General features: G+C 47.5%; 1 protein-coding gene across 1 annotated transcript; it reads left to right on the top strand.

Annotated features, from left to right (window-relative positions):
- The first annotated feature begins 818 nt into the window (after positions 1-818).
- On the top strand, positions 819-27,016 carry LOC149857438 (uncharacterized). Its single transcript, XM_090062086.1, has 10 exons — positions 819-919; positions 4,203-4,353; positions 9,473-9,570; positions 9,664-9,777; positions 11,108-11,227; positions 13,022-13,075; positions 14,084-14,137; positions 18,723-18,842; positions 25,958-26,044; positions 26,885-27,016. The coding sequence occupies exons 1-9, from the start codon at positions 863-865 to the stop codon at positions 26,033-26,035; spliced, it is 846 nt and encodes a 281-aa protein (XP_089918212.1). The 5' UTR covers positions 819-862; the 3' UTR covers positions 26,036-26,044; positions 26,885-27,016.
- The last annotated feature ends 798 nt before the right edge of the window (positions 27,017-27,814 follow it).

Raw genomic sequence — 27,814 nt, 5'->3', positions numbered from 1 at the left:
CCCCACTCCCCGTCCGTGCCCTGCAGCCATGTATTCTCACCACAGCCCCGGCTCCCAAGTCCCAGGCCTCATGCCCTGCCCCAGCTGGACAGTGCCTCCACCTCCAGCCCTGTGCAACTCCCTCCCTCCTTCACTACAGGGGCCTCAATCCCCACTCCTGCCCTGATTTATCTGTGGGGAGTTGCAGGAGCTGCTCTCCATCCTGCCTGGCTGCCACATGCATGTGTATGCACTCGCATGCACATAGTGCCCTCTGCCTGAAACCATGTTCCCACTCCCCCCACCCCCTTCCAGGCTGGAACTCTGCCAGCTGCAAGGGGAACCTGCCATTCCCCACATGCATCCTTCTCCTTGAAAAGCAAAAATCCATGTTTTAAAATGAGAAAATCTGTGTTTTTCCATGGTGCACAGAAAACCCTGATTCCTGCTTATTATTATGATCAGCACAGTGAGTGAAATCTAGTGTCCTGGTGGTTTCGGGTACTGGGTCCACAAAGGCTGTGCAGGCTCCCTGGGTCCTGGGGCTGTGGAACTGTCACCTCCTCCTGACAGAAACCCGTCACTCAGGACGGGGTCAGCCAGGAAGTGGTTTTGAGGCCACCCAACCTTCCTTTTTCTGGGCCAGACAGAACATTAACTATCAAGCCCATCTGCCATCTGTAGCAGCTCCTTTCTGTTGGTCCCCCTGAATATCTCCACCCTCTCCCCCTCTGTTCCTATTACAGGCCTCTCCCCCACCCAAGGATTAGCTCACAATGGGGCTCCAGTATCCATGGAGACAGAGGGAACACAGAGCACTTCAGTTAGAGGAGAGCATCCAAGGGCTTAGGGTGTGTTTTCTCTAGCTCCTCAGGGTAGCCCAATGGCAGCCATGCAGGGGAGGGCTGAGATCCTTAGTGACCGTTTCAAGGCCTCCCAGGTAAGATTTGGGATGGGGAGATGAGGGGTGGGTTACAAAGGGCACTGGGAACTAAGGGAAAAAGTAGGATAGGATGGGTCTGTAGGGGGAGGTCTGAGGGATGGGTGAAGCTGGGGGAGATGGTGAAGCTTGGCAGGGATAGTCTTGAACTGGAGGTGGGATGTTGTCAGAGCTGGAAGTGGGGATCAAGGCCAGGGGGTGAACGAAGAGAGGAGTGGGCTTAGCTATGTTGACTGGGGAGGAGAGAGGTCTGAATTGGGGCAACCTGAGCATGCTCCATTTATGATACTAATCCAAGGCCAGCAAGGTTTTTTGGGTAGATGTGTTGTCTTTTATTAAACCAATTAAATAATTCAGGGCTAGCACTCTCTTTGTTCCTCTCATTTTTGACAGAAGACAGGGCAGGTGACACCTGTGAGACTAACGCATTTCAAAATACATAAGCTTCATAGGTGACAACATGCTTCATCTGATACTATGAACAGACTTGCAGTTAACAGTGCTAACTGTCTTTCTCTTCTCAGTTTTGAGACATGGCCTGGGAGTGGGGATCCTGTCAACTGGTAATAGAGGGAGGGAGGGAGGGACTGGCTTGAGCCTACACTGTCATAGCCAGGAGGGGAAGGAGGACTCACTTCCATCTTGGAAACCATGACAATAGAGAGACATGGGAAGGGCACAGACAGGAACTGTTCACAAACTCAAATACTAGCAATGATGCTGTTGCCGTGGCTGCGGCGTTGCCGAGAGCTCTAGAACTCAAGGGCAGTTGCTCCCCGCAACCTGTCCCAGTTTCTGGGCCCCCCAGTGGCTTTCCCACTCTTTTTCCCAGTTGAGTATTTTGGCAGTTGGTAAAGTTCACCCAATGCTATGGCAGGTCTGGACTGTGAGAAGCATCAGAGACCACGGGCATTCGGCATGGGGCCACCTGCAGGACTGCTCCCTGCTAACCCTGACCTGAGGAGACCAACACCAGCACTGACAGAGATCAGCAATGCAATCCCAACAGCCACTTTGGTCCTTCTCCCTGCTGACCCTGGTCCCTATTTCCTAGGATGTGAGATCACGTCTTGCACCACGGCAATGATTGCACAATGATTTCTGGTCACTTCCTACCTGAGCTAATTTTTTCCCAGTACCTGGGAAGTGAACAGTGCTAAACACCAATTCCTGATTCATGCAAATGCCTGTTTTAGGAGATAATGGAACCTGTTTAGAGGCTGGGTGTTCCAGTCATGACAGCAAACTCCATTTGCTGTTCTGAGATGCATTTCCCACATCCTTAAGCAAAAACCTAGCTGCAGCTGCTAACTCACCCAGCTACAATAGTCTGATGGCTAAAATCACTCCAGTGTGACTTGATGCAGGGTGCTTTTTTCTTATTAGAAGCAGCTTGCTCCCATTGCAATCTATGGGAGGAGTAGGAGGATCAGGCTTAGACTCTTGTCAATATTAGCTTGCCTAGTAGCTGAACAATACTCAGTGAGGAGGGATGAGTAACAGAAAATATAGGGAGATTCTCCACTTCAGAGAAAAACCAGCCTGGAGGAGTCAGAATCCATAAACAATGATGTCCAAGATGTGATGCACTAAAGAAAGTGAAACATATTCTGCCAGCCGCAATGGTGAACAGAAAAAGAGTGGCAGGTTCCCAATCCTATACTATACTGAAGCCAAGGGCAAGTTATGCTGCAACTGCTAGTGTGACTGCATTGTAGTATTGACATACCTGAGCTAGCTTTAAAGTTGCTAGCTGGGGTACCAGTAGCAGCCAGGGCAGCACAGAGCTCAGCATGGGCTATCTGCTTGAGTATTTCCTGTTTCCAGGGCAGGATTTGCAACTCACACTGCAGCTCCAGCGTCCTGTAGCCTACACTGTGGTAGGGACCCAAACTAGCTAATATAATGCCAAGTCAGGCAATCCAGGCTGACCTGGACAGGCTCAGCAAATGGGTGGACAAGAACCTGATGGTGTTTAACAATGAAAAATGCAAGTTTCTCGACCTTGGGAGGCAAAACCTGCAGCACCCTTATAGGCTCGGCAATGCTACACTGGCTAGCACTACAGAAGAAAGAGACTTGGGGGTCATCATTGACCACAAGATGAACATGATCCTGCAATGTGATATTGTGGCTATTAAAGCGAGCAAAATGCTGGCTTGCATCTATAGATGCTTCTCAAGCAGATCCCAGGATGTCCTTCTCCCCTTGTACTCAGCCTTGGTGAGGCCGCAACTGGAGTACTGCATCCAGTTTTGGGCTCTACAATTCAAAAAGGATGTGGAGAAGCTTGAGAGAGTCCAGAGAAGAGCCATGCGCATCAGCAGAGGTCAGAAAAACCTTATGATGACAGGCTGAGAGCCATGGGGCTCTTTAGCCTGGAAAAGCGCAGGCTCAGGGCTGATCTGATGGCCACCTATAAGTTTATCAGGGGTGACCACCAGTATCTGGGGAAACGATTGTTCACCACAGCGCCCCAAGGGACGACTAGGTCAAACGGTCATAAACTACTGCGAGACCGTTTCAGGCTGGACATAAGGAAGAATTTCTTTATTGTCCGAGCCCCCAAGGTCTGGAACAGTCTGCCATCAGAGGTGGTTCAAGCACCTACACTGAACACCTTCAAGAGTAAATTGGATGCTTATCTTACTGGGATCCTATGACCCCAGTTGACTTCCTGCCCTTCAGACAGTGGGCTGGACTCGATGATTTTCCAGGGTCCCTTCCAGCCCTAATGTCTATGTCTATGAAAGTCAGGGAGGTCTACATTAAAGTGCAGCCACAATAGTGACTGTAGCATATGGCATACCACACTATCATATGGAGTTTATGTAGGCAATGGAGGAAGGACAGGGTAGACAAACTGGGCAGGGGTTCAGATTTCTCACTAATCTTGTGCTGTGGACATAGGAACACCAGGGATTTGTTCCCTGTTAGGTTGCTGAGCATTGTACTTCTAGTAGTAGCATTAATGCCACCCAGGAGCTGCTGCCTCTAGTATTTGAAATGCCGTTATTTTAGCACTGAACTGAACAGCAAAGCGGAGTGGTTTTCCTGACCAATCTCCAATGGTTTCTCCTTCTCTCAATTTACCAGCTGGGGCATGTCCAAGATCTACATGGTTGTGTTCTTTGGAGAGTTAGGTAGAGATCTATATTAGGATTTTTACAGGAGGCAAACACCCACCTAACTAGGATCTGGGGTCTATGGCCTCCTTTGAAAATCCTGATAGTAACTTGTAAAGCTGGTGACTGGTTTTAAAACCTATGCTGTTTCCCAGCAGGGTGCTGCTAGCAGAGTTTTATATACTCTGATCATCTTTATACTGGACTTGTTACTGAATCTTTTGGAGTGGCTGGAGCCTGAGGACAAGGACACAAGCAGCAGGACAGATGCAAGAGAAAAGCAGGTGAAGCCACAACCAGATCAGCATGGTAAGAGCCTAATAGTTAATGTCTGAATTATTACTCCTGTGCTGACACATTCCTCTTGCTTCAATTTTAGTAGGATTTTATCATCCCATTTCTTTACATGGAATGCTTTATTTTGCATGAGAAATGGTATGACAGGCTCACATACACCATAAAAGGATGGTTCTAGATCTCACAATTCCCAGCACAGACACTAGTTGAGTTGGAATTGAAACTGGGGAGAAAAGAAAAAAAGTGAGAGTTATGATATTATTTTATGGTCTAACTGGGTTTTGTGAACTACCTAGATTAGAAAGGTCCTCACTGGAAAGGTAGACTTTGTGGTAGTATGCCTTGAGACAGGGGAGTAGGCAACCTTGGGCTAGATGCTCCCCTGTCTCTGTGTGCCTCAACGTGGGGGCTTCACTGTGGAGCCCCCATGCTGAGGCACATGGAGTCTCCTTGCTGAGGCATGCTGTGCCACAGCATGTGAAAAAAATCCTCTCTCTCTTTGTCTCCTGGTCTAAGACAGTCCCCCTCCACTGCTTTACTCTAGCTGCACAATTTAACTCCACCTGGTCACCTAGGAAGCTACCTGACCCGGGCTGGAGAAATTCCCGAGGGGGGGCGGGGGAAAGCGCTCACTCTTTCTTTGTCCTGTGTAACCCTAGTCCCCCCTCACCTGAAGTTGCTGATGTTTTTCAACCAGCCTGCACCAGCTGTGTTTTGAGGATACTTACTGGTCTATGGTGGGAACTTAAGGATGACATCACAAAAGATTTTAGAAGGGAGGTCACTCCATTTTGGGGTAGTCAGACATTTTGGGACACTGAAAGAAGCAATCAGCTTCTAGAGCTCCAGCGGTCTCCAGATGAATGTGTGAGTAACTTACCTGAAATTTAGCCAGTAACTTAAGGTTCAGTGAAATAGACACATAACAAAAGGGCCAACAAGCCCAAGACTGCCTGTTCCCTGTCTTGAGTCACACTGTGCCCCAGCCAGGTGGAGAGAAGCTAACGGGGGTGCAGCATGTCTCAGTACAGGGGCCCCAGGTGCCTCAGTACAGCGAAGCCCCCATGAGACGTGCGGAGACAGGGAAGAAGCCAGTCTAGAGTTGCCTGCTCTCCTGTCTTAAGGCACCCTGCACCTCAGCCGGCCAGGTAGCTCTAGCATAGGAGCTCCACAGCACGCGGAGATGGGAGAGCAGGTAGTCCTGGGCTGCCTGCTCCCCTGTCTCTGCATTTGTTCCAGTGTTCCCCACTTTGGTGTGTGTTGTGCTGCTTTTTTCCAGGATCTTCTTTTGCTATCAGGAAATCCCAGTAGGAAATTTTGCCCTGGCACTGCAAATTAACAGAGCTGCACACTGATTAATGTGCAATTTGTGGTGCTGTAAAGAGGTTTATAGTGCCACAAATCACATGTGCCTGAACATCTGGATCCAGCCTGTGAGTTTCCAGATCCACGACATGCTAAGTATCCAGACCAGGCAAAAAGACAGATCATTTACCAACCATGCCAGGATGCTTTCAGCATCCCAGACATCCTGAGCCAGGTTCATACAAGCAACACAGACTGTCATCTACTAGGAAATCAGCTGCCAGCTTGTTCTTGTTAACCATCAAATGACAGTCATGTTGAAATGCTTCTCAGTCTTCAGCCAAGTGAGAAGGAATTAGATCAATGATGCAGAAGTCCCATTACTATGGACAAGACAAAGCTGGAAAGGATTTATAGGGTTTCTGTTCCCAGTTGGGTGACCCTTGGTTTCAGTAGAATGTGGGTTAATTGTGTTAATTTCAGTGGAATGATCTGGTACAGAGTAAAAAATGTTAACCTTCCATGTCCCTGATCAGGAAGGATCCTAGTTTTTGCTGATAAAAAAAATAAATCTCCAATTTTTGTATTAAAAAAATAATCCCAAATCCACATTTTTCCATGATTAAAATGAAATGACACTAATGTATAGCTTATAGTGGTGTTTCTTATTAATCATGGAAAAATGTGGATTTTGGGTTACTTTTTTAAATCCAAAAATTGGGGATTTTTTTTTTTATCAGAGTGTGCCCGCTGCGCTTCAAACACCCATTCCTGAGCTGCCCTAGCATGAGCACCTGGTTGGTGGTGGATGCCAAGGGGACTCAGATTCCTGGGAGGGACTTCGATCACCCCTGAGAAGGCCCCTAAACTCACCTGCCATGATTTTGATTGTATCTTCAGTGGGGGTTTCCTTCTCTGCTGGTCCCTTAGGGTCGGTTGCTCTTCCCGACAGATGTTTGTGGGGTTTCACCTTCTCTACGCCCCTTCCTTATGCCAACCTCTGGCAAGCCTCCAGATCTTGGGGCAGCCGTCCCTCCGTTAAGGATGACTCCTGATCTGGATGTCCTCCTCAGGATGACTGTCTCAGGTTTGTTTCCGGGATGAATCACGGGCCTATTGGTTGTGCCTATTCTGCCTTTTTTTCCCCGTTGTTGGCAACCACTTATTGAGCCTCGGGGTCACTCTAATGATGTGATGCAGTTTGGATCCTCTTCGAGATGACTGTGACCACAGCAACACACAAGAGAACCAAAGGAAAAGAAAACCAAAACAGCCAGACCTCAACAAAAAAACAGTGAATACAAACATGTTAATATAGACTACAACCAGGACAAAAAGGGGTCTAGAACAAAAAGGACAAAAAGGCGGTCAGGGAAAAGGGACAGAGAGAGTATGCTGTCATCTCCCTATTTCTGCCTTGGGGTCGTGACCCAATGGCATTCCCTCGATGCTGCTCCACTCTAACCCTCCATGGATCTATCTTCTGCCCTTCCCTGGGTCAGACTATCTTTACAATCTGGTACCTGTGACCTACTGGAGGGTGAAGTCTTTGTCATTGCCGGGTCAATGGTGATTCCATCCTCGGTGATGCTGTTCTCCAGGTGCCAATGTGGATCACCCCCAGCGTGGGGTTCCTCTTCCACCACCAAGGGTGCCTGGCCTCAAATATACCTTGCTTCTCTGTCTGGGCACCACTTAATGCCAGCACACAGAGCTTCAGCAACCTGTTTTTGCTCTCTGATCCAGGCATCTGCTCCCAGCTTGACACTGTCTGCAGCTAGCTTACAGAGCCTCACCAGCCTCTGTGGCTGCTCTCTATTTAATATCTACGAGCCAGGGTGGCTCACTGATGTCTTGGAGAGTCTCTGCAGCCCCCACTGCTACTCTCTGCTTCTGGGGTCTATTTTCTAACTGGAGCTGCTTGCCCCTGACATAGGGAGCCTCCATCATCTTCCCCACTCTCCCTTCTTCACCCTCATTGGCCTCTTTTATCCTTGCTGGCAGGTGATTGCCTCTGATATCACCTGCCGGTCCCAGCTGTATATAGGTGTGGCTTGTAAACTGCACAGGCTCCGTCTTTTCTTCCCTTGGTGTCTGCTTTCCTGTATACAGTAAGTGACTCCTTTTGTAATCCTTTTCTTTGAAACATGTAATTCCCATCCTGGGGTCCCTTGAGAGAGGGGTCTCTAGCTCCCAGGTGGTAGCACCCCTGGGACACAGAGAAAACCAGGATCCTGCTGATCAGCTCTAACCCATCAAATATGGTTTGGAGTTTCAAGTAAAGAGACCTTGGTCTGTTTAATTACTATGGCAACAACCACAGGTAAATATGGGGGTGCAGTATCATCTCCCTGATTCTTGCTAATGTCTTTACTCCACACCTGTAACAGCCCTCCCTCTTTTTTCATTGATTTGATGTTCCACTGTTCAAACTATCCTTTCTTCTGCAATTTTGTTGTCTGTTACCTATTCCTGTTAATGTATCTCTACAATTTCACAGCTCTGCAGACTCTTTAGAAATGACTGACAGCAAAGCACTGGCAACACTATCAAGATGTTCAAGAAGGCTAGATTTTGTTTTATGACTCTGAATAAGAGACATACATATAACTATAATAGCTGCAGGATTAATTACTCAACCTTTGACTATTTTAAACCATTTTGCCTTGTTCCTTGTGTTTTTCAAACATAACATATAATCCTGGAAAACAAGTTCACATTCTAACGGTTATATTTGTTTTGCTTTGATCTTAAACTGAATAATATAGTGGTCATCCATTATCACATCAGTAAAGCTTCTAGCTTCTCTTTTACAGGAGAAAAATGTATTGTGTTATATGTGCTGATATGCCATGTCATCTGCATCTCCCTTTTCAAAATCCTAGATCTGCTCATGTCAACAACCCACTTGGAAAATCTTTCATACATATATATATAATGAAGTCAAATCAGCTAAAGCACTAACCCACTAAAACTTCTCCCTGATTCTTGCTAATGTCTCTCCACTCCACACTTGTTAATGCCCCTTTAGCTTTACTTAAACACTGCAGGTGGAAAGTGTTTTTGTAAGCAGCCCCCTCCCCGCATTGGATTGTTTCCTAGAACTATAAAGTACTGTAATAACTTCCTTTTGAGGAAGATTAACGTTCAGTTATTCAATTAAAATGGGCTGCAGCTGCTGCTGCTGTTGAAACAAGCTCTGTTGAAATGAGCTCTCTCTAAATGAGCTATCCTTAGGTCCTAGCAGTAACATAGTTGTGTTCCTGCAACACTGCCTGGGCTAATGTAAACCTGGTTCTCAGCAAGATTTAATAATCCAGGCACTAATATTGCCATGATGCTTTTGGCATCTGAGCTACCAGTACCTCTGAACAAGCTATCTTGGGGGTTTTTTTGTATGATAAATATAGTACACAAACTTATCTGCTACTCCAGGCTTGGAGAAGCTTGTTTCTGCCTCAGCCTAAGACATTGCTTTTAGGTGCCATTTTGGTTATGGCATTACAACAGTAATTCAGAAGAAGCAGATTATTTGGCTAAATTAGTTCCATTAAACAGAAGGCAAAAGAAAATAGCATGGTAGCATTATATTGCAAGTAAAATAAGCCTGAGAGAGAATGCTGAAGTACCAGGAATACTGTGCAATATACCAGGTGACAGACTGAATGTCCTTTAACAATTTACAGCTTTTATCCCAGTAAATCAGATACATCACATGGTTTATATTGGTTTTGTGGTGGCGTCATTCACCATGAGGTCCCGTGGTTTGTAATAGTAGAGTTAGGTGGAATTGTCTTTCTAACATGTACCTCTCTGACCCCCCCAGCTGCTGTTTCAGGAGGGAAATATGGCATTTATCTGTGGTCAGAACACAGTGGGTCTCATCCTATCTCAAAGTGTCATGACAATACTGGCCCAAAGCAGGTACTGTATTGCCCCTCTCTTCCTTTTATACACTTTTGTCTATGAGTGTGTGTGAAAATGGTACCGTCATTCTGTTCCTGTATTCCACTGCAGATGCCTGCTGAATCTGCAAGTCTTACAAACATCCAGCTCGGCTGTTCACCTATGTCCAAAATGATGTACAGACCTGGGAGGCAGCTGCCTAAACTATCACGCATGTCCCATCAGGTGAGTGGGGTACCGCATCTAGAATCATAGAAAAGTGCTACAAAGGGGCATTGGTGTAATCTCTGTGCATGCAGTGGTGTATTCCAGTGCATTGTAAGTAAGGGGCAGTGCACAGCTATATTGGCTCGGGAGCAGAGCAGGGAGTAGGCTGTTGCAGAGATGCAGAGTTCAGCCCATGGTTTCACCAGAAAGGAAGGAGTCTGTATCAGCCTGTTTTCTGCTACAGATTGTTTACATTTTTGTGCCCATTTCAGTGCACTGGTAGTTCTGTGAGGAGAGCCAAAGAACCTTCTATTTCCACCCACCTTTGTGGAAGGGAGAACAGCAGCTTTCTTTCAGCAGTGGTTGCTTCCCACATACTATGGGGCTGGCAGGGAACACAGGGGCACCTTGTTGCCTTGCATGGCCACCTGGATGAGCTCCTGGCTCAGGTCTTAGGGGCTATGTCTGAAGTGCCTGCATCCAGATAAGAAAGTTGGTAGTCCAAGAGCTCACTGGCTTGCCAGACTAGCCTAGCCACACTCCCATGGTGATGACCAATGTCCAGCAGCAGCAAACCCTCCTCCCAATTTCTGCTTCCCAAACCTGGGGGGAAGAACGGTGCAGCCTGGAGATGAGGGCAATCAGCTTTGCCTCTTCCCTTTCCCACTGACTCACAAACCCAGGCAGCAGCTCTACAACCTGCTCCTACATCCACTGATGGCAGCTCAAGGGCAGGAAGGACAAAAACCTTTCTCACACACATGTGGGTCCTGAGCCCTCCTGCACTCTGCCTGGAGTCTTTCACCCCCCTGCCCATGCTGCACCACCCACTGTCCCTCTGGCAAGCCCATGCAGTCCTCCCACCTGCTCTACTCTCCGCACAACTGCCTGCCCCCTTGTCCATGAGAAGTCTCTGTCTCTTGCCACCACTGCCCAAACTGCAGTACATCTAACTCACCCAGAGCTCACCAGTCCAAAAGTGCTTTTAGACTGCTACAGGTCACAGAAGATCACCCCGCTTGGCTGTTCTGCCCCAGGAAGAGGAGCAGCATTGCACACAGGCAATCAGAGGTGACTTTCCTCCAGTGGCACTAAAAATGAACATCACTTAGTAATTTGGATTTCAGTGTTCCAAGTTGACCCACTGGTGTGGTCACCTGAAAGCACTGCCATGTTGCCCCATCTTCCACCTGACTGACCTCCCCCCCTACCCCATTCCCAGACCTTGCTCTCTCCCCCACACCACTCCTGCAGTGCACATGAGGATTTTCTTCTGTTTTCACAATCTACTTTGGAACCATGTGGCCTCCTGTCCCTTTTACTAACACTCAATGCATCTCCTCTGCAGTTGCCCAGAAAACAGGCTCTTCAAAGCCACCACCAAGTGAAACCAGCCCAGACTGATGTGTTGAAGGAGAAAGTTGCAAGTGTTTTATCTCCAGTTAAACTGTTCTCCGCTCCTTACCAGGTAAGGGGGCTCAGTGGGGAATCTAAGAACAGTCGTTCCACTGCAGAATGTCACTACCTCACGCTGTCGACCAGTAGGGCCGCTGCAGCATGCAAAGCGCCAACAGACCTCATATTTATTATGGGATGTGTGCCACAGGTATAATGGATCCATGACAAAGAAGTTGCTGATTCAGATGGGGAGAGCCCCTGGCTCCCTTGCAGCCTGCCCAGCATGAGCTGTCATGGAGGCTTGCAAGCTGTCCTTCCTTCACGGCAACCCGACAGCAACAGGGACAGGACTGGCAGGGCAGATTCTACCTGGTGGAGGAAATCTGTCTTCCCTGCTCTCAGGCAGCCTGAGACCCAGAAACCTAACATGGCTCCCAGGCTTCTGGAAGGCCCTTTAAGGGTCTGGGCACCCAGGCAATATGGCACTGGAGAGACCTGCTCCCTGGTTCTGGTCTGCCCATGCACTCTTTAAAGGTCTGGGTGCCTGGGGAGGCACCCATAACAGTTCCAGTACCTGCAGAGCAGGGGACTGCAAGAAGAGCTGGCCCTCACCTCAGGGTGCCCAGGAACAGCCCTGCTTGGGTGGTAAGGCTAAGGGGATTCCCTGCAAGTGGTGGCAGAGGCTGTTGTGGGGATCTGCACCCAACAGTGGCTCCTGCTGTGCTTGCAAGGAGCCCTTCACGCTTGCCCCCAGTGCAAGTGGCAACAACTGGATATGGGGAACAGCCATGGGATCAACCCCTGTCGCTATGGGGACTGCTGGACAACCCTATTGCCCTTGCTGCATAGTGGCAAAGTTGCCAGGGCTGTGCAGGTTACAGCAGGGGCTGATTGGGGTGTAGACTGCTTAACAAGGGTGATGGGCCGTCAGCAACTCCTAAAAATGTAAAGGGCTGCTGTAGCTTCAACACCAGTAGCCCATTAAACACGGGGAACACTAGCAGGCTCCCTGGCAACATGAGATCAGTTCCAGCTGGCTCTTGGGTTGCTTAGGAGCTGCAAGAAAAGGGGCTCATAGGCCTGTCAGTGAGTCTGTCTAGCTTGGGAGCCCTTTAAAGAGGTCCCTGAAGGCAGGACTGGGAGGTGCTATGGAGCAGCTTTTCATTGCTCCTTGGCCGGAGAGCATGCCTTTGTGGCAATTCTGTGCTCTAGTCAGGGGGTTTGAATATATAGCTGCCCATAGCACTTCATTTTTGTAGTGCTACAAATCTTGTAGTACTGCAGAAATAATGTCTGCGGGGAGCCTTAGTGAGTAAGCTTAGCAAGCAAGTGAACCCAGGGCAGGACACCGCACATTGTTTTAGTGAATGGATTTTAACTGGTAGTTAATGTCATTAGTAAATGTTCCTTGACATTTGCCATAACATGTCGTTCTTGTGAAAGGAAAAAGGTTTGAGGCGCTGACTAGTTTTTATGACAGATTTCCAGACACAATCTGTTAATTCACTAGCCTGTTACCAGCAGCATGTTCCTGATTAAATAATGGAAGCCAATGTTTTATTATAGTGGTACCTAGCAGTAGGATTGTGGCCATGTGGGGTGAATAAAGAAATCTCTCTCCCTGCCATGCTTTGGAATGATGGAAAAATAAGAAGGTAATTCCCCAACAAGAGAGGGGGTAGTAAGTCACCCCAGAAGTGGGATAAAAGAAAATTGGTTTATTAGCAAATTCCCTACAGGTTGTGGAAAACCCCAGCTGTTTTCACAGCTCGGGGTCTTCTTTTTGCTCTCCACCTCTGTGCAACCCACTCCCCTGAGTCAGTCAGCTCGACTCCAGTCCCACTCTCTTTTCTCTGTCTCACAGGTACCAGTGGATCCTTTCTCCATGGGACCTTCTCTCGGCCAGAGGACCCATCCAGTAAGTCTCTCCTCTCTCTCTCTCACCTCTTTGCTTCGCCAGTCGCCATGGTTAACATCAGCCAATCTTATCAGCAATCTGTTTCAGTGCTGGGTTTGCTGCTCCTGGCATCCCCACTAAATTTCCTCATGCTGTGCCCCAGAGGGCAAAGAAACTCCCCCTACCGTGGACTTTAATAGCTGCTGGCTCCTAATCAGTCAACATTCACCCTGGGTGCCATCCCCTTCCCAACTGTGTCTACTAAGTAATTATCCTTGCCCTGTCCCTGACTTGATTCCCCCTCCCCACTGCCACTCGCAACTTTGTAACATCAAAGGAACCCCCTTGTCTTTGCCCTGTTACAAGGATTTAGGATTTTTTTTTCTGTTCTTCTGCCTATTTGCATACTGGGTAAGATACTGTGGTTTGTCAGATAGTAACAATCAGAGAGAGGATCAGAGTGGCCCATTCTGGTGTTAAAATCTGCAAATCAACTTCTACCTTTTAAATGCCTCTATTCCTACATGGCACAGCCTGTCTTGCAGCAGGGCAAGGGGAAGAGCATAGGGATTGTGGTACTGAGGTCTTCCCTTAGCTTCATCTTCTGGCACAATGGATATCCCATACTTGCCTTCATTTGGGAGGAAACTCCTTTCCTTGTTTCAATGTCACTATAACATTCTTAGAAGGGTAGTTGGACTCCATCTGTTCTGTCTTCTCCCTAGAGCAGGGGAAGACAGCCCTCTGCATGGATGCCAGAGCATGGCACTCAAAGGCATTTTTCTTGGCATGTCATCCACCCAGGGGTACACAAGGAAGGGGCCGGGGCTGTACGGTAACAACAAGGATTGGGCCCCTCATGGCTCCCCTGCCATCTGCCCCTGGCATGCCAACATCTCACAGACTGAAAGTTGTGGGTGTTTTGGGCACTCTGCCCAAAAGTATTCCCGACCCCTGCCTTAGAGTCTTTATAGTGCTCTTTTTCTCCACTTAGTTACAAGTCTTTTCCTGTGTCCTGTTCTTTTTCAGCCCATCCCCCAAAATGACCAACTTTTCTCCAGCTTTGTGGATGATTTTGAGAAGGTAAGGAAAGGCTCCTTAAAGTCCCTTAAGCATTTACCTGAAGCAAAAGATGGATGCTGTGTTTAAGGATCCCCTTTGGTAGATTATTATACTCCCTTAAGACTTCCTAATGGTGGTAAAGTGTCATCCCTTTCCTGTACCTGTTTGGGAAGCTGAAGGGGCAGCACATTGTTGAGCAGTGCATCTCATTCCTCAGAGCAGCCTAGCAGCTCTCCTCACCCACACATTAGGGGGAGGTTAGTGGCACAACCTCCATCTCTGTGGTGTGAGTTGATGTGCTAGCAGCGAGTTGATGTGCTAGCAGTATACCCCTTCTTGGGAGTAAAGGGAAGGTAAGCAGCACACCTTTCCTAGGATGCAGTCTGGTAAGGTGCCCTTTTCCTTTTGTGGATGAGGTTAGCTATTAGGGCTATGCAAAGCTTTGCTCCCTGATTTGATTCAGCCCAATTCAGTGGCCGAATCTCTGAATCTGAATTGAATCGGAGGACTCTCTAATTTCTCTGAATCGAAATGGAAACCTCCAAATCAATTCAGAGAGATTTGGAAAGATTCAGAGATTTGGACGTAAGAGACAGCTTTAAATGGTTTTTGGACATACCTCTAGGTAGCAGGGGCTTGTGAATGCTGCAATGCTGGGGCTCAAGGAGCATCCCACAAGTGCAGGGTGCTCCCCAGTGTGTTTGGCAGCAGACCTGGAAGTGGACCAGAAGCAGTTCTGGTCCGCTTCCAGGTCCGCCAGGAAGCATGCTGGGGGGACCCTCCGCACTCCCCTGGCTCGGTGACTGGTGCCTTCTGGGTCTGCTCGGGACACCCGGGGTCCCCCTGCAGTCAATTGCTGAGCTATCCCAATGCATGTGCGTGGAGGGGGATAAGCAGCACATCCCTGTATGTCTCATTGACATTTTACTAACCCACAGTTTCAATCTGATGACTGTGAATAGCAGATTCACGACTGGTAGAAGCTGAAAAATCCCCCATTTTATTCCTGTCTCTTCTCTGGATGCACCTACACATGCAATTAATGTGGAGGAATAAGTTCTGGAGAAATAATCTCTGGAGCAATGAGCCCCAGAGTTTATTCATGCACAGCAAGTTGAGCTGGGACATAGCAGCCCCAGCTGGCATGGGACGCAGGGGTTCAGCCTGCCAGCCTAGGGCTCCTCCTCCCAGCTCAACATGCTGTGGAGGGGCTGGCTGGGGCCTGAGGGCACTCTAGCGTGGGGCTATCTGGCAGGCAGCCCCCCCGCACTGAAGTAGCCTCAGATGTGTACACACATACTCACTTTCTGACAGTTAAGCCAGCTTAACTTTTTTAAAGATGATTTAACTGTCAGAGTGTACAAATGTATGTGGAGCAGAGTTGGCTTAATTGTGGCACAAGATAATACACTTCCGAGGTGTATTATGTTGAGTTGAATTGCATTAGTTAAGTCAACTTAGCTCAGAAGATGGCTGTCACCATGTGAAGGAGCTGTATGGGTGAATGCTCCTTCATGACTTAACTTAAATCAGCATAGTTAAGTTGTTTTAGTTAAGTCACTTTATAGGGCAGCATCTACATGTGTGCTGCTGTGGAGTTTGTTACTCCCCAGCAGGATAGTACTTGTATTTACAAGTACTATCCTGCTGTGGAGTAAATTAGTTTACTCTGGCCGAATAGGAGCACACGTGTAGATGCGTGACTTTTACTGTGCAGCTAATTAGTCAACTGTGCAGTAAACGTCTTGCGTTAATACACCCTCTGTGTCTGTGATTCCCTGTTCCTTTTAGAGGGGTTTGATCTCCTGTTTGATTCCACCACACTTTTCTTACAAGCCAGATGGGGGGCACCTGTGGTACTCTGCTGTTTTACTGCCACCTCCTGTCCTAGCAAAGTGTTTATGGTTTCTTGAAGGCTGCTGTCAGCCTCAGTTGGATATCTGTATTGTTTTGGGGTAGGGGATTAGGTCCAGCAGTTAATGCCAGGGCTTCAGTTTTCCCATATTCCAATTTATGTTGGGCCCTCATCTGTGGGCACTTATCAGCTTCGGTCTGGACATCTTTTTCCCATTCAGGTTTCATTATGCTTTCTGTGGCTTTGAGACCAGCACATACATGCCTTGCCACAACCCCGTGGGGGAGCTCATCCACCATGCTACCTGCCATCTGAAAAAACATGGTTTTATTACTCAGATCCACAGTTATTTGTATATTTTAAAGCTATCTATGCCCGCTATTCTTTGCTGCCATCTTTTTATTGTTTGGCATGTGACTGCAGCCTATTGGGTCCCTATTCCAAATGGCTTCACCTGTGAGAAGGGTACTAATGATTATTTTCTGTTAAACCCTTCAAGCCACTTTCCCCTTCCTTGCTTCCAGTATGAGAATTGAGCCCCTTCTATACTCACAACTTAAAACAAAGTGCCCATGTTGGTTAGCTTTATTTGCCTCAGTGCCTGACCACGTTTATCACATCCGAACTGCACTTTCACTAGAGGACTGCCCCCCCCCAGCTGTCATATTTTATGGGTGCTAGAAAAACAGGGCTATCAGAAACTGGGATGTCCTAACACCTCGGAGGTGAAGCATTAAGTCCCAGCCCTCCCCATTATTTGTGATGAGATAAACATCAAAATAAGTGCACAGTAGGCAGGCCATCTACTTCTCCTTTTTCCTGTTTAATAAGCTGGTGCCAGATTTGTGCTGTACAGGATTCTGATTTTTTTTTTGGTTTCCTGAAGCCTTCCCTTTTTTCTCTCACAGATTTCTTTGTCCTCATCAGTCCATTATTACTAAATGTGACAACTGAGACTTTTCCTTTCCCTTTCCCTTTCTGATAGGCTTCATTACTGCTTCGCACATGCAGTACTGCATCTTGAATTGTCTCCCAGTTTGACCCTAAATCTCACAGCAATGGGAACTTGCTTTTCATTTCCCTGTTGAGTACATGAAACAGGAGCTGTTTGAACAATGGATTAGCATCCCTCATATATTGCCCTGCTGGGCATGTTTAAATTGACCCCAATCTGGAAGGCTAGCCACAACTTATTTATAAATATTTTAGCATCTTTACCCAGTTTTTATACATATCTAGCTACTGTGGACAACATCCCATCATTTCCCACAAATATTCTTGCAACATCTCTCATGATGGCCATTATGTTTCTTTCTCCATCCTTACAAACCTTTTCAGACAGTAAGGAACAATTTTTCTCCCAAGGCCACTTTTACCAGTCTGATGACATTTCCCTCTGCCAGCTTATCTGACTCCCATATCTGATTTAGGGAATATAACAAATTCCATAAATTATCCCTATTTAAGGATCCTAACATTTTATCCATGACAGATGTGGGAGGGAGAGCAGAAGCCTTTAAGCAGCAGTGGTTGCTTCCCACATATTCAGGGGCTGGCAGTAAACACAGCGGCACCTTGTCTGAGCTCACAGTCCAGGTCTTAGGGGCTCTGTCTGTCCCATGTACTTTTCTAAAGTGCCTGCATCTTTTAGATATACACAGAAAGCCATAGAGGGATGGTAGGATAGAGAGAAGTGGGAGGTTGATTTTACTGATGACAAGAATGCAGAGGACAGAATAGGATCTAGGATGGAGATGTGCCTGTTTTCCCAGATGCAGTAGCCAGGAAGGGGAGAGGTGCCTCTAGGTAAGGAGCACTCTGAACCTTAGGCTGCTTTGTTTTATTTGCACAGATTGGCACTACTGTCATCCAAATGAGAAAGTCAGTGGTCCACTACCAGACTAGCCTAGCCATGCTCCCGTGGTGGTGGCCAATGTCCAGCAGCAGCAAACACTCCTCCCAGTTTCTGCTTCTCAAACCTGGGGGGAAGGATGGTGCTGTCTTGAGATGTGGGCAAGCAGCTTTGCCCCTTCCCTTTTCCCACTGGCTTACCAGCCCAGGAAGCAACTCCACAACCCAACCTGCTCCCACATCGACTGGTGTCAGCTCCAGGGTGGGAGGGGCAAACACCTCCCTCACACATGCAGATACACACGTGTGGGTGCTGAACCCCCCTCCTGCACTCTGCCTGGAATCACTCACCTCCCTGCCCATGCTGCACCACTCACTGTCCCTCTGACAAGCCCATGCAGTCCTTCTACCTGCTCTACTCTGTGCACAACTGCCTGCCTCCTTGCCAATGAGAAGTTTCTATCTCTTGCCACCACTTCCCAAACTGCAATATGTCTAATTCACTCAGAGCTCACTGGTCCAAACCTGCTTTTAGGCTTCTGCAAGGCAGAGTAGATTGCTCTGCCTGGCTGCTCTGCCCCAGGAAGAGGAGCAGCATTGCACACAGGCAATCAGAGGTGGCTTTCCTCCAGTGGTGCTAAAAATGAACATCACTTAGTAATTTGGATTTCAGTGTTCCAAGTTGACCCACTGGTGTGGTCACCTGAAAGCACTGCCAGCTTGCCCCATCTTCCACCTGACTGACTTCCCCCCCCATTCCCAGATCTTGCTCTCTCCCCCACACCACTCCTGCAGTGCACATGAGGATTTCCTTCTGTTCTCATAACCTACTTTGGCAGGGCTCTGGGACCATGTGGCCTCCTGTCCGTTTTACTAACACTCCATGCATCTCCTCTGCAGTTGCCCAGAAAACAGGCTCTTCAAAACCACCACCAAGTGAAACCAGCCCAAACTGATGTGTTGAAGGAGAAAGTCACAAGTGTTTCATCTCCAGTCAAACCATTCTCTGCTCCTTCCCAGGTAAGGGGGGACTCAGTGGGGAATCTGAGAACAATCATTCCACTGCAGAATGTCACTACTTTATACTGTTGACCGGTACAGCCACTGCAGCATGCAAAGCCCCTCCAGACCTTGTGTTTATTGCAGGATGCGTGCCAGATGTTTGCAATAAATGGTAACGTGCCAGACAGTAAAAGAACTTGTCCAAAGAAAGAAATGGCCAATCTGCCACAGATATAGTGGACCCATGACAAAGTTGCTGATTCAGATGTGGAGAGCAGCTGACTCCCTTGCAACCTGCCCAGTGTGAGCTGTCATGGAGGCTTGCAAGCTGCCCTTTCTGAACTGGCACCTGGACTGCCAGGGCAAAAGCTACCTGGTGGAGGTAACCTGTGTTCCCTGCTCTCAGGCAGCCTCAAACCCAGAAACTTTACATGGCTCCCAGGCTTCTCACAGGCCCTTTAATGTTCTGATCACCCATGCAGTATGGCACTTGTTACCAGATTTGCCCATCACTTTGGGGTACGCTCATTTATTAGGGGTATGTTTCTGGGGGTCTCTGTAATTCCATCAATGTGCTACTTGTGTCACTTGAGTTTCTATATGGAGCTGTATCTTTGCCTTTTGCAAGTCCTCACCCCAAATGGAGCTATCTTGCAGGACTCGGTTTCAATGGGGCTGGTTTCCTCCAACCACCGAATAAGTCAAACACATATATGCACATACACGCACAGATTAACAGGGCATGCCTGAGCCAGGTCAGGTTATTCAGCATTGATAGGCTAACACCCTTATAAGCCTTGAACTCGGTTCATCAGGACAACAATAAAATGCAGTCAGACACAAGTACATGGGTTAACAGAGCGCATCTGAGTTAGGCCAGGATATTCAGCATTGACAGGCTGACACCTTCATGTGCCTTGAACTCAGTTCATTCCTTATTTTAGCAGGACTATAATAAATACAGTTAGACATACACACATGCTAACAGAGTATGTCTGAGGAGGCTGGGCCACATCAGCACTTTCAGCTGATACCCTCATGTGCCTCAAAACTCAGCACATCCCAATCTCGTCACAGTGGTCCTAGTAGTAACTCCCTTGATGAGCAGACCCCACCGTAGTTTTGGGCATTACAGGGATCTTTGGCTTAGGTAAAAGAAGCATTGTTACATAACAAATGGGGAGGTCAAGGGGAAGGAAGAGTAAGCAAGGTTCAGAGAGAGAGTATAGCAACCAGCTTGACCTAAGTTACTTATTGCCAGGTATATGAACTTATGATGATACCAGTAATAATAACCATACAAGAGAGACAAATAAAAGTTACGATATTACATAGTTTCAACTAGGTATATGAGGAAGTCTAGCTCAGGTTTGATCAGCAAAACTCAGGTTTAGAAAGCTGTGCCTGGAGTAAGAAAACAAAAGTCAGGTTCCTGAAGTCAGAGAGAGAGAGTTGGGGGTCTCACCATTTGGCGAAGCTTGAACCAGTCGAGGTTCCCAGGTGTTGTTGGAGCTGGCAGGCAGACAGAGTCCTGAGCATGATCAATGGAGGGATCCCAGGCAGAAAAGGAGTGGAACTGGTGCAGCTTTTGGATCCAAGCCCCAGGACAGAAACTTGAGCTTGGGTAGGGGTTTTTGTAGAGAACTAACAATGGCTCAAGGGAGAACACTAGGTTTGTTTATGGGTAAACAATGGCTCATATGCTAGATAATAGGAACTGATCACTCCTGACTATGGGTGACATTACTCTGAGGGAGCTCACAACACAGACAGGCAGATTCAGTGTTTTGGGCACCAATAAAGGAGTCATTACTAGAATTGGTTTGATAAATGCTGAACTGGGTGTGTGTGGATGTGGGTTGATTAGCATTTGGAGGAGGGATCCCCCATCATGCAATACTCCCCTACTTCTCTGGTCCCAGAGTTCAGTGTGGTCCTTGCCTTGGAATCTCTGTTCTCCATCCTGAATGCTAATGAAGGTGATTTCCTGTCCTATCTCCAGTGTAAATGAGACCAGAGGAGTAACTTTACTTCTGTTACCCTTGTCTGGAGGCCTTTAGGTGCATTTCCCACTGCAACTTCATTGTCTTTTGTAAGTCCTTCTTCTAATCAGTTCTTCTTCAGGCAGAAGTGGGGAGGGGGTGAATCCTTTGTGAGTCAGACAGGTTGCGTACTGTGCCAGGGTTCCTCAAGAACATGGAGTTGACAGGTAACACACCGGAGAGACCTGCTCTCTGGTGCTGGCCTGCCCATGCACCCTTTAATAAAAAGTCCTGTTACCTGAGGAGGCACCCTGAACAGCCCGAGGCCCTGAAGAGCTGGGGACTGCAAGCAGAGCTGGCCCTCACCTCACAGGGTGCCCAGGAATAGCCTTGCTTGGGCAGTAAGGCTAAGGGGATACCTTGCAAGTGGCAGCAGAGGCTGTTGTGGGGATCTGCACCCCACAGTGGCTCCTGCTGTGCTTACAAGGAGCCCCTTCATGCTTGCCTCCAGTGCAAGTGGCAAAGGCTGATCGGGGGCACAGTCCTGGGACCAGCTTCTGTCTCTATGGGGGACCCTCAGACAGCCCTGTCATTTGCTGCCTGGTGGCAAGATTGACAGACTTGTGCAAGTTGCACCAGGGCCTAATTGGGGTGTAGACTGCCCAGGAAAGGTGAAAAACTGCCAGCAACCCTGAAAATGTAAAGGGCTAGTGGAGTTTCAACACTTGCTGCCCATTAAACATGGGGATCTCTAATGGGCTCCCAGGTGACACAGGAGCAGCTCCAGCTGGCTATGGGGCAGCTCTCTATTGCTCCCTGGCTGAAGCTTGCCTTTGTGACAACTCTGTGCTCTAGCCAGGGTGTTTTAAATGTGTGGCTGCCCATAGCATTTCATTTTTTGTAGTCCTACAACCAGGTCAGTATCTACACGTAAATTTACACCTGCTTAAACATAACGTGCCTCAGCATAAGCAGCACCCTGGACAGCCCCCCACATACACAGCTGTGTTGGGGCCTGTGGGCAGTGGGCAAGTGCCGCACTGGGAAAGTGGCGGGGAGCAACACGAACAATGAGTGCATTCCTGGCTGTGGAACGCAGAGAAAGACATGGGGCACACCCAAGGATCTGTCAGTGGCACATGTGGAGCTGGGGCTGCTGGACTGCAACCAGAGGTGGCTTGGCTCCAAGTGAGCAAAGGGCACTTCTGAGCCCCCAGGCTGTTTTAATAACTCAAGGTAGCTGCACTCAGTGCTGGGCCTGGTCACAGGGTACCAAACTGCCTGCCAGCACCCCAAAGCCTTCAGCAGCATAGCTGGGTGGTGCAGCCCAGCACCAGCTGACGGGGTGGGAGCCTCTAGTTCCCCCAGACACGATCAGCCCAGTCCCAGCCCCAGCCACGGCTCTAACCCCCTCCCTGTGTTCCTGCCTCCCCAGTGTCAGTCAAGAGCTGGCCGGAGCTGAGTCTGGGGGTGCTGGTGTTGCTGCCTGGCACCACCTAGAAGAAGCAGTGTCAGGGGCTTAGTTCCAAGTCAGTCAGCATACTGACAGATAACGCTGCTGCTGGAACCACCGCTCTGGCTCCAGTGTCTGCGCCTTGGAGAACAGCACCCACCAAGGCTTCTTTTTGGTGGCTCCTGGCAGCCGTGCAGGGCTCTGTAGGCTCAGCTCCAGCCCACTCAGTTGACATACACAGCATTAAGACACCTTAAGGTGTCTACATGTCTCTTAAGGTGCCATAACTATTCATACCTAAGTCTGAAACCTGCTTTATGCAGGTTTCAAACTTAGGCATGATTCGCATTAAATCACCATTTTTAATGTGCATTAAGGGAGCACCTGTGCCCTTAATGCACCTTAAAAGTGGTGATTTTAAGTTAATTGCTCCTAAAAGAGGCATGTGTAGATGCCTCTAGTACTACCAAAATAAAAATAATGTTTGCAGGGGGTCTAAGTGAGCAAGCTTAGCAGGCAAAGCAAACCGAGGGCAGGATACCTCTCATTCTGCTTTGATCAATGGAGTTTTAATTGGTGGTTAATGCCATTAGTACATGCTTCTTAACATTTTCTATAACATGTAGTTCATGTGAAAGGAAAAAGGTCTGGGGTGCTGATTAATTTTTATGACAGGTTTCCAAATAGAATCAGTGAATTACTAGCCTGTCACTAACACGATGTTCCTGATAAATAGTGGAAGCCAATGTTTATTATAGCAGTATCAGACTTTAGTGTAAATTTGATATCTGCATCATGCAGGTATCAAATTTATACCCAATTAAATGCTGCACAGTAATGCACATGGAGACACCTTACTGTGCAGTAACACTGTGTGTGTAACGTTACTAACTTTAATCCCAAGTCAGTCCACACAGCCGTAATACCCTATAATGCCCGCACATGTAGATGCCGGTCTATTCTTGCTTACTGAGCAGTAACTTACTATGTTGTACCAGCATTGGGGGTTTTTTAAGCTAATTTGCATTTGTTTTATTTTAATATTTTGTTTTAATTAAGCTTTAGTATAAATCAATAATGTTTAGCATGAGTATAACAGTCATTTTATTTTATGTTTTAATGCAGTGATTTTAAGTTGCTATTACAAATTAAGTTTGTTATTGTATCCTTATTTTTTGTTATTTTGTCTTTATATATATATTTGGATGTATGAATGAATGAATGAAGAGTGAATGGTAAAAGCAGAGTAAGCTACATGTCAATAAACAAGTTACCAATTGGTGAATCATGCTGAAAAGGCTGAAGAATCCAATCTGTACCAGGAGAAGAATAAAGCTAAACAGAAAAGATAACATTGAAGACAAGGGGCATGTGCACTTGTAGCAGCTCAAATAGAAGCGGTGCAAATTTGATCTGGGGCTTTTTGCCTCAGCACACGTGCCCGGACATGCACTTTGGTGTGGGGCAAATTGTGCCACTTGGGGCAAAATAAACCTGCCTGGCTCCTCCTGGATCTGCAGCCAGAGTGAGCTAGAGCCCGGGGCCAGCACCTTTGCCCCATCATACAAAAAGCTGCGGCCTGGGGCCCTGTCCTGGCCTCATCAGTACAAAAAGCTGCCCTGTCAAGTAGCTCAGGGCTACTTGCTCTCAGGAGCTTCTGGGACCCAGCCGATTGGTACCTGGAGACACTACCCCTTGTGCCAGCTGGATTGCTGAAGCAGCCCTGAGAGTTTCCTGCACCCTTTACCCACTGCAGCAGTCTGGCAGTGGGGGCTGCTGCCTGGCTGTGACCTGCTGCACACCTGCCAGACCTGGATGGGGACTGCACAGCCAGTAGAGGCATCTGCCCCTTTGCGCCAGCTGCCAGTGGGCTGTGGCTGCAGGGTTGGCCTTTGTGTGGCACTACTGCCATGTGTGCACCCTGCCCGGCCATCTGGGCAGCTATTGCGCAGAAGATCTGGCCTGAAGTAAGGCGTCCAGTATGGTGGCCTACACTGAACTGTCAAAGCATGTGCTTTTGGCCCCAATTGGCCAGGAGGTCAGCCACCTTCAGCTGGGTCCAAGGTGCCACCTCTGAGCAAGCTCCTTTGCCTGAGTCCTGCCACTGGCCTTCCTAGCAGGAATTCTGCTGTTCTCTATTTGAAAACTGAAAAATCCCTGATAAAAAAGTCCCAAAATCACTCTGTAAAATACCCTGAAATGCATGTTCCTCCAAAATTAAAACAAAAGGCCACATATATATAGAAAGAGAGACAGAGATCCAGGGGGCTGAGGGAGTGGGCAGGGACAGCAGAGGTCCCCCCCATTGTCCCCTCCCCCCACACCTGACTTACCGGTAGGAGGCCAGGTCCAGTTTCTTGCGGCTGGCACGCTGCCTGTCCTGCATGGGCAGGCAGCAGGCGTCAGCACTGGGGTGAGGGCCAGCTATAGAGACACTCTGGCTGGCTACCAGAGCATCTCTGTGGAGGACCAAGCCTCAGGGCATGGTCTTGGACCATTCCCAAAATGACTAACTTTTCTCCAGCTTTATGGATGTTTTGGAGAAGGTAAGGAAAGGCTTCTTAAAGCCCCTTAAGGATTTACCTGAAGCAAAAGATGGATACTGTATTTAAGGACCCCCATCATTCTTTAATAGATTATTACACTCCCTTAAGACTTCCTAATGATGGTAAAGTGACATCTCTCTCCTGTCCTTGTTTGGGAAGCTGAAGGGGCAGTACACTTGAGCAGTGCAGCCCATTCCTCAGAGCAGGCTAGCAGCTCTCCTCACCCACACGTTACGGGGAGGTTAGTGGCACAACCTCCCTCTCGGTGGTGCGAGTAAACTTGCTACTAGATTTCCTCTTCCCAGGAGCAGAGGGAAGGTAAGCAGTGCACACCTTTCCTAGGAAGAAGTTTAGTGCTGTGCTCTCTTCCTTTTGTGGGTGAGGTTAGTTGTCCCAATGCATGTGGGTGGAGGGGGATTAGCAGCACATTCCTGTGCCCCATGGTTCCCATCTGAGGACTGCGAATAACAGATTCATGACTTTTAGAGGCTGAAAAATCCCCCAAGTTATTCCTATTCTCTGAATCTGTGATTTCCTGTGGCTTTTAGTGGGGATTGATCTCCTATTTGATTCCTTTACACTTCATCTGAACGAGCAGTAGTGGCTCCCCAGATTTTCCACATGTTCCAGCCCTTTCTGGTTGAGCTGTCAGATGTCTCAACATCTTGTGAGGCCTTCAGGGCAGTACTGAGTCTAACTTCATTTAAACTAAGATAGGAAATGTGACCATATTTTCTGTAATAATGGCACAATATGAAATTGCATAAAATCAGCTTAAAATTATTTGAAGAGGTAGTTGACATAGAAAATTTTTAAAACATGTTTAGAAACATGTCTTTGTTTTTAGTTCAATATTTTTCATGCAAAACCAACCCTAAAAAAAATCAAGTTTCTGAAAACAATTTGGCAACATTTTCTGTTTTTGTTACCAGTTTGTTTTCTGACATCCAAAACCCAATAGTTTCAGGTGGGGAGGGGAGGGGAATAGAGGGTTTGGCTTCTCATTAAAAATGGGAAAATGTTAATCTAAATGAATAGCTCTTGTGAAAATTTTTGTTTTGGGCAAAAAAAAGTCATTTGGGGGGTCCAAATATGTTTTGGAATAAACATTTCAACCATATTTCATTCTGAGATATTCTTATTTTCTCCCAGCAATTTCCACCTCTCCCACCAAGAAGGCTGTATGTGAAACCATCATCACTGCATCCCATCTACGTCAGTCTGTTATGAGCCCCCCATGTGAGTACATGTGCAAAATGCACTTGCTTCCTAATTCTAGAATTCCTATTATTACACAGATTTGGTACTTTTCATACTTGAGGACTTGTCTAGAAGCAACTTTAAAAGCTCGGGTGAGGAGAATGTTCCTGGTACCATGAAAAACACTAGTGCTTGATGGGAGGTCACTGAATTTATCAGCTATAGGGTCTTTCCATGAACTTTGCAATTTCATTTGGATTTGGGTCTGCTTGTGAAGCAGCTCGCACATTTGGATTGATGCTTGGGCATCCAAGGACATGCGTGTGCCAGAAGCAGTTAAATCAATTCTGTTTAAACAGTCCCCTCTCCTTGAGTGATGCATATTTTAGCTTTTCCCTAGCTCTTGTGATCTGCATTAGCACATGGAGAAAATAGAGAAAAAGAACTAGGAGATGAAGAGAGTGTGTGTCTCTGGTCATGTGATGGCCCCATTCTGCTCTCAGTAGCTGGCAGAAGACACATCACAAAATGTCCAAATAGTAAGAGCAAAATGGTGCTGAGAAGGGAAAGAGCCCAGCCCCACAGTCTTCTGTAGCACATCAGTGCTTGGCTGACTCACTGCTAGTCAGGCAGAACTGCACTGATTGCTTGTTCTAGCAAAGCCACATCTTCTCTTGGTTTCTCCCTTGTTGTTTGCTGGGTCCATTAGGAAAGGTAAGTAAGTGTAAGAGGTGGGGAAATGATATCAGCATAAAAGGATGGAGAAGAGAGAAGGAAGCAGAAGGCAGAGGAAAGCAGCTAATGACAAAAAGCCAGTGGAGGTAGCAGGGGAGAAAGAGGAATTTGCTATTTTAGTACAATCTCTGGTTCATTTGACAGGCTGGAGCAATGGAGCCTTGTCCACGAAGGGTAAAAAGAGGTTATCATATGACAGGGAATCATCACAAATCTCCCCAGCATCTGCCTGCTGCCATATGTAGAGAGGAAGGAAGCAGAGCATCACTCAACATTGTGATATTGCCACTATTGGCATGGAATTATTTTTTTTGTATTTAGTTTTTTAATGTAATTATTTAGTTGAATAAACTATTGGTTGAAAACACTGTTTTATTTATCCTGAAATTATTGCCAAACTAAGGTCAAAATTGGCAAAGAACTGGTGTCTAATACATAAATAACCAACCAACCAACCAAAGGGCATTAAGCATGCTGCCCCTCACTATAAAGTCCAAAGGTCCAGAAGTTAGAACATTCACCTGGGAAGCAGGTTCAAACCCTCTCGTGAAGTCATTCAGAAAAGGGATTTGAACGGATGTAGTCTACTTCTCAATAAAGTGCCCTGACTACCAGGCCCTGGGCCCAGCTGGTCCCAATTGAACAATCAGGATATTTCTGGGACCCTGAGTCTGTAGGAAACAGTTGCCACCCATCTCAGCCTTTAAAAGCAAGCCACAGGCAGCTGGGCAAAGGCTATGGTGCTTGTTCCTGACCCTTTTGTAGTTCCTTGACTCTACTTACCTGAAACTGTGACTTAGCTTCAGTCACAGTAAGCCAGAAGTGTCTGGGTTGTGGCTTTCTGTGACCCCGGCTTGACTCCTGACTCCTTGTAGACCCAGTTTTTAGACTTCACCTGATCAGCCAGGTGACCTTCCCTATATGCCCACACTCTGGTTCTGAACAGGTGGGACAATCCCCTTTGTACACGATGCTTGCGCATTCTTAGATGAGAGTCCAAACCACTGGCCTACTGTAGAGTTATTTCCATGCACTGTCATCTTCCTAGAGGAGGTGCAGTAGGGTGACCACCTT

Source organism: Crocodylus siamensis, chromosome 9 (genome assembly GCF_052110815.1).
Source record: "Crocodylus siamensis isolate JL-2025a chromosome 9, ASM5211081v1, whole genome shotgun sequence".
NCBI classification, from domain to species: domain Eukaryota; kingdom Metazoa; phylum Chordata; order Crocodylia; family Crocodylidae; genus Crocodylus; species Crocodylus siamensis.
Note: the sequence above shows the minus strand (reverse complement) of the source record. Positions and strands in the feature narration are given on the sequence as shown.

What these genes read in the sequence shown, in the direction of transcription:
- LOC149857438 (XM_090062086.1), top strand. Translation starts at nt 863, where the DNA reads ATGGCAGCCATGCAGGGGAGGGCTGAGATCCTTAGTGACCGTTTCAAG. An exon ending in GCCACAACCAGATCAGCATG is followed by an intron (nt 4,354 to 9,472) that starts GTAAGAGCCTAA and finishes TGACCCCCCCAG; the next exon opens with CTGCTGTTTCAGGAGGGAAA. An exon ending in TGTTCTCCGCTCCTTACCAG is followed by an intron (nt 11,228 to 13,021) that starts GTAAGGGGGCTC and finishes TCTGTCTCACAG; the next exon opens with GTACCAGTGGATCCTTTCTC.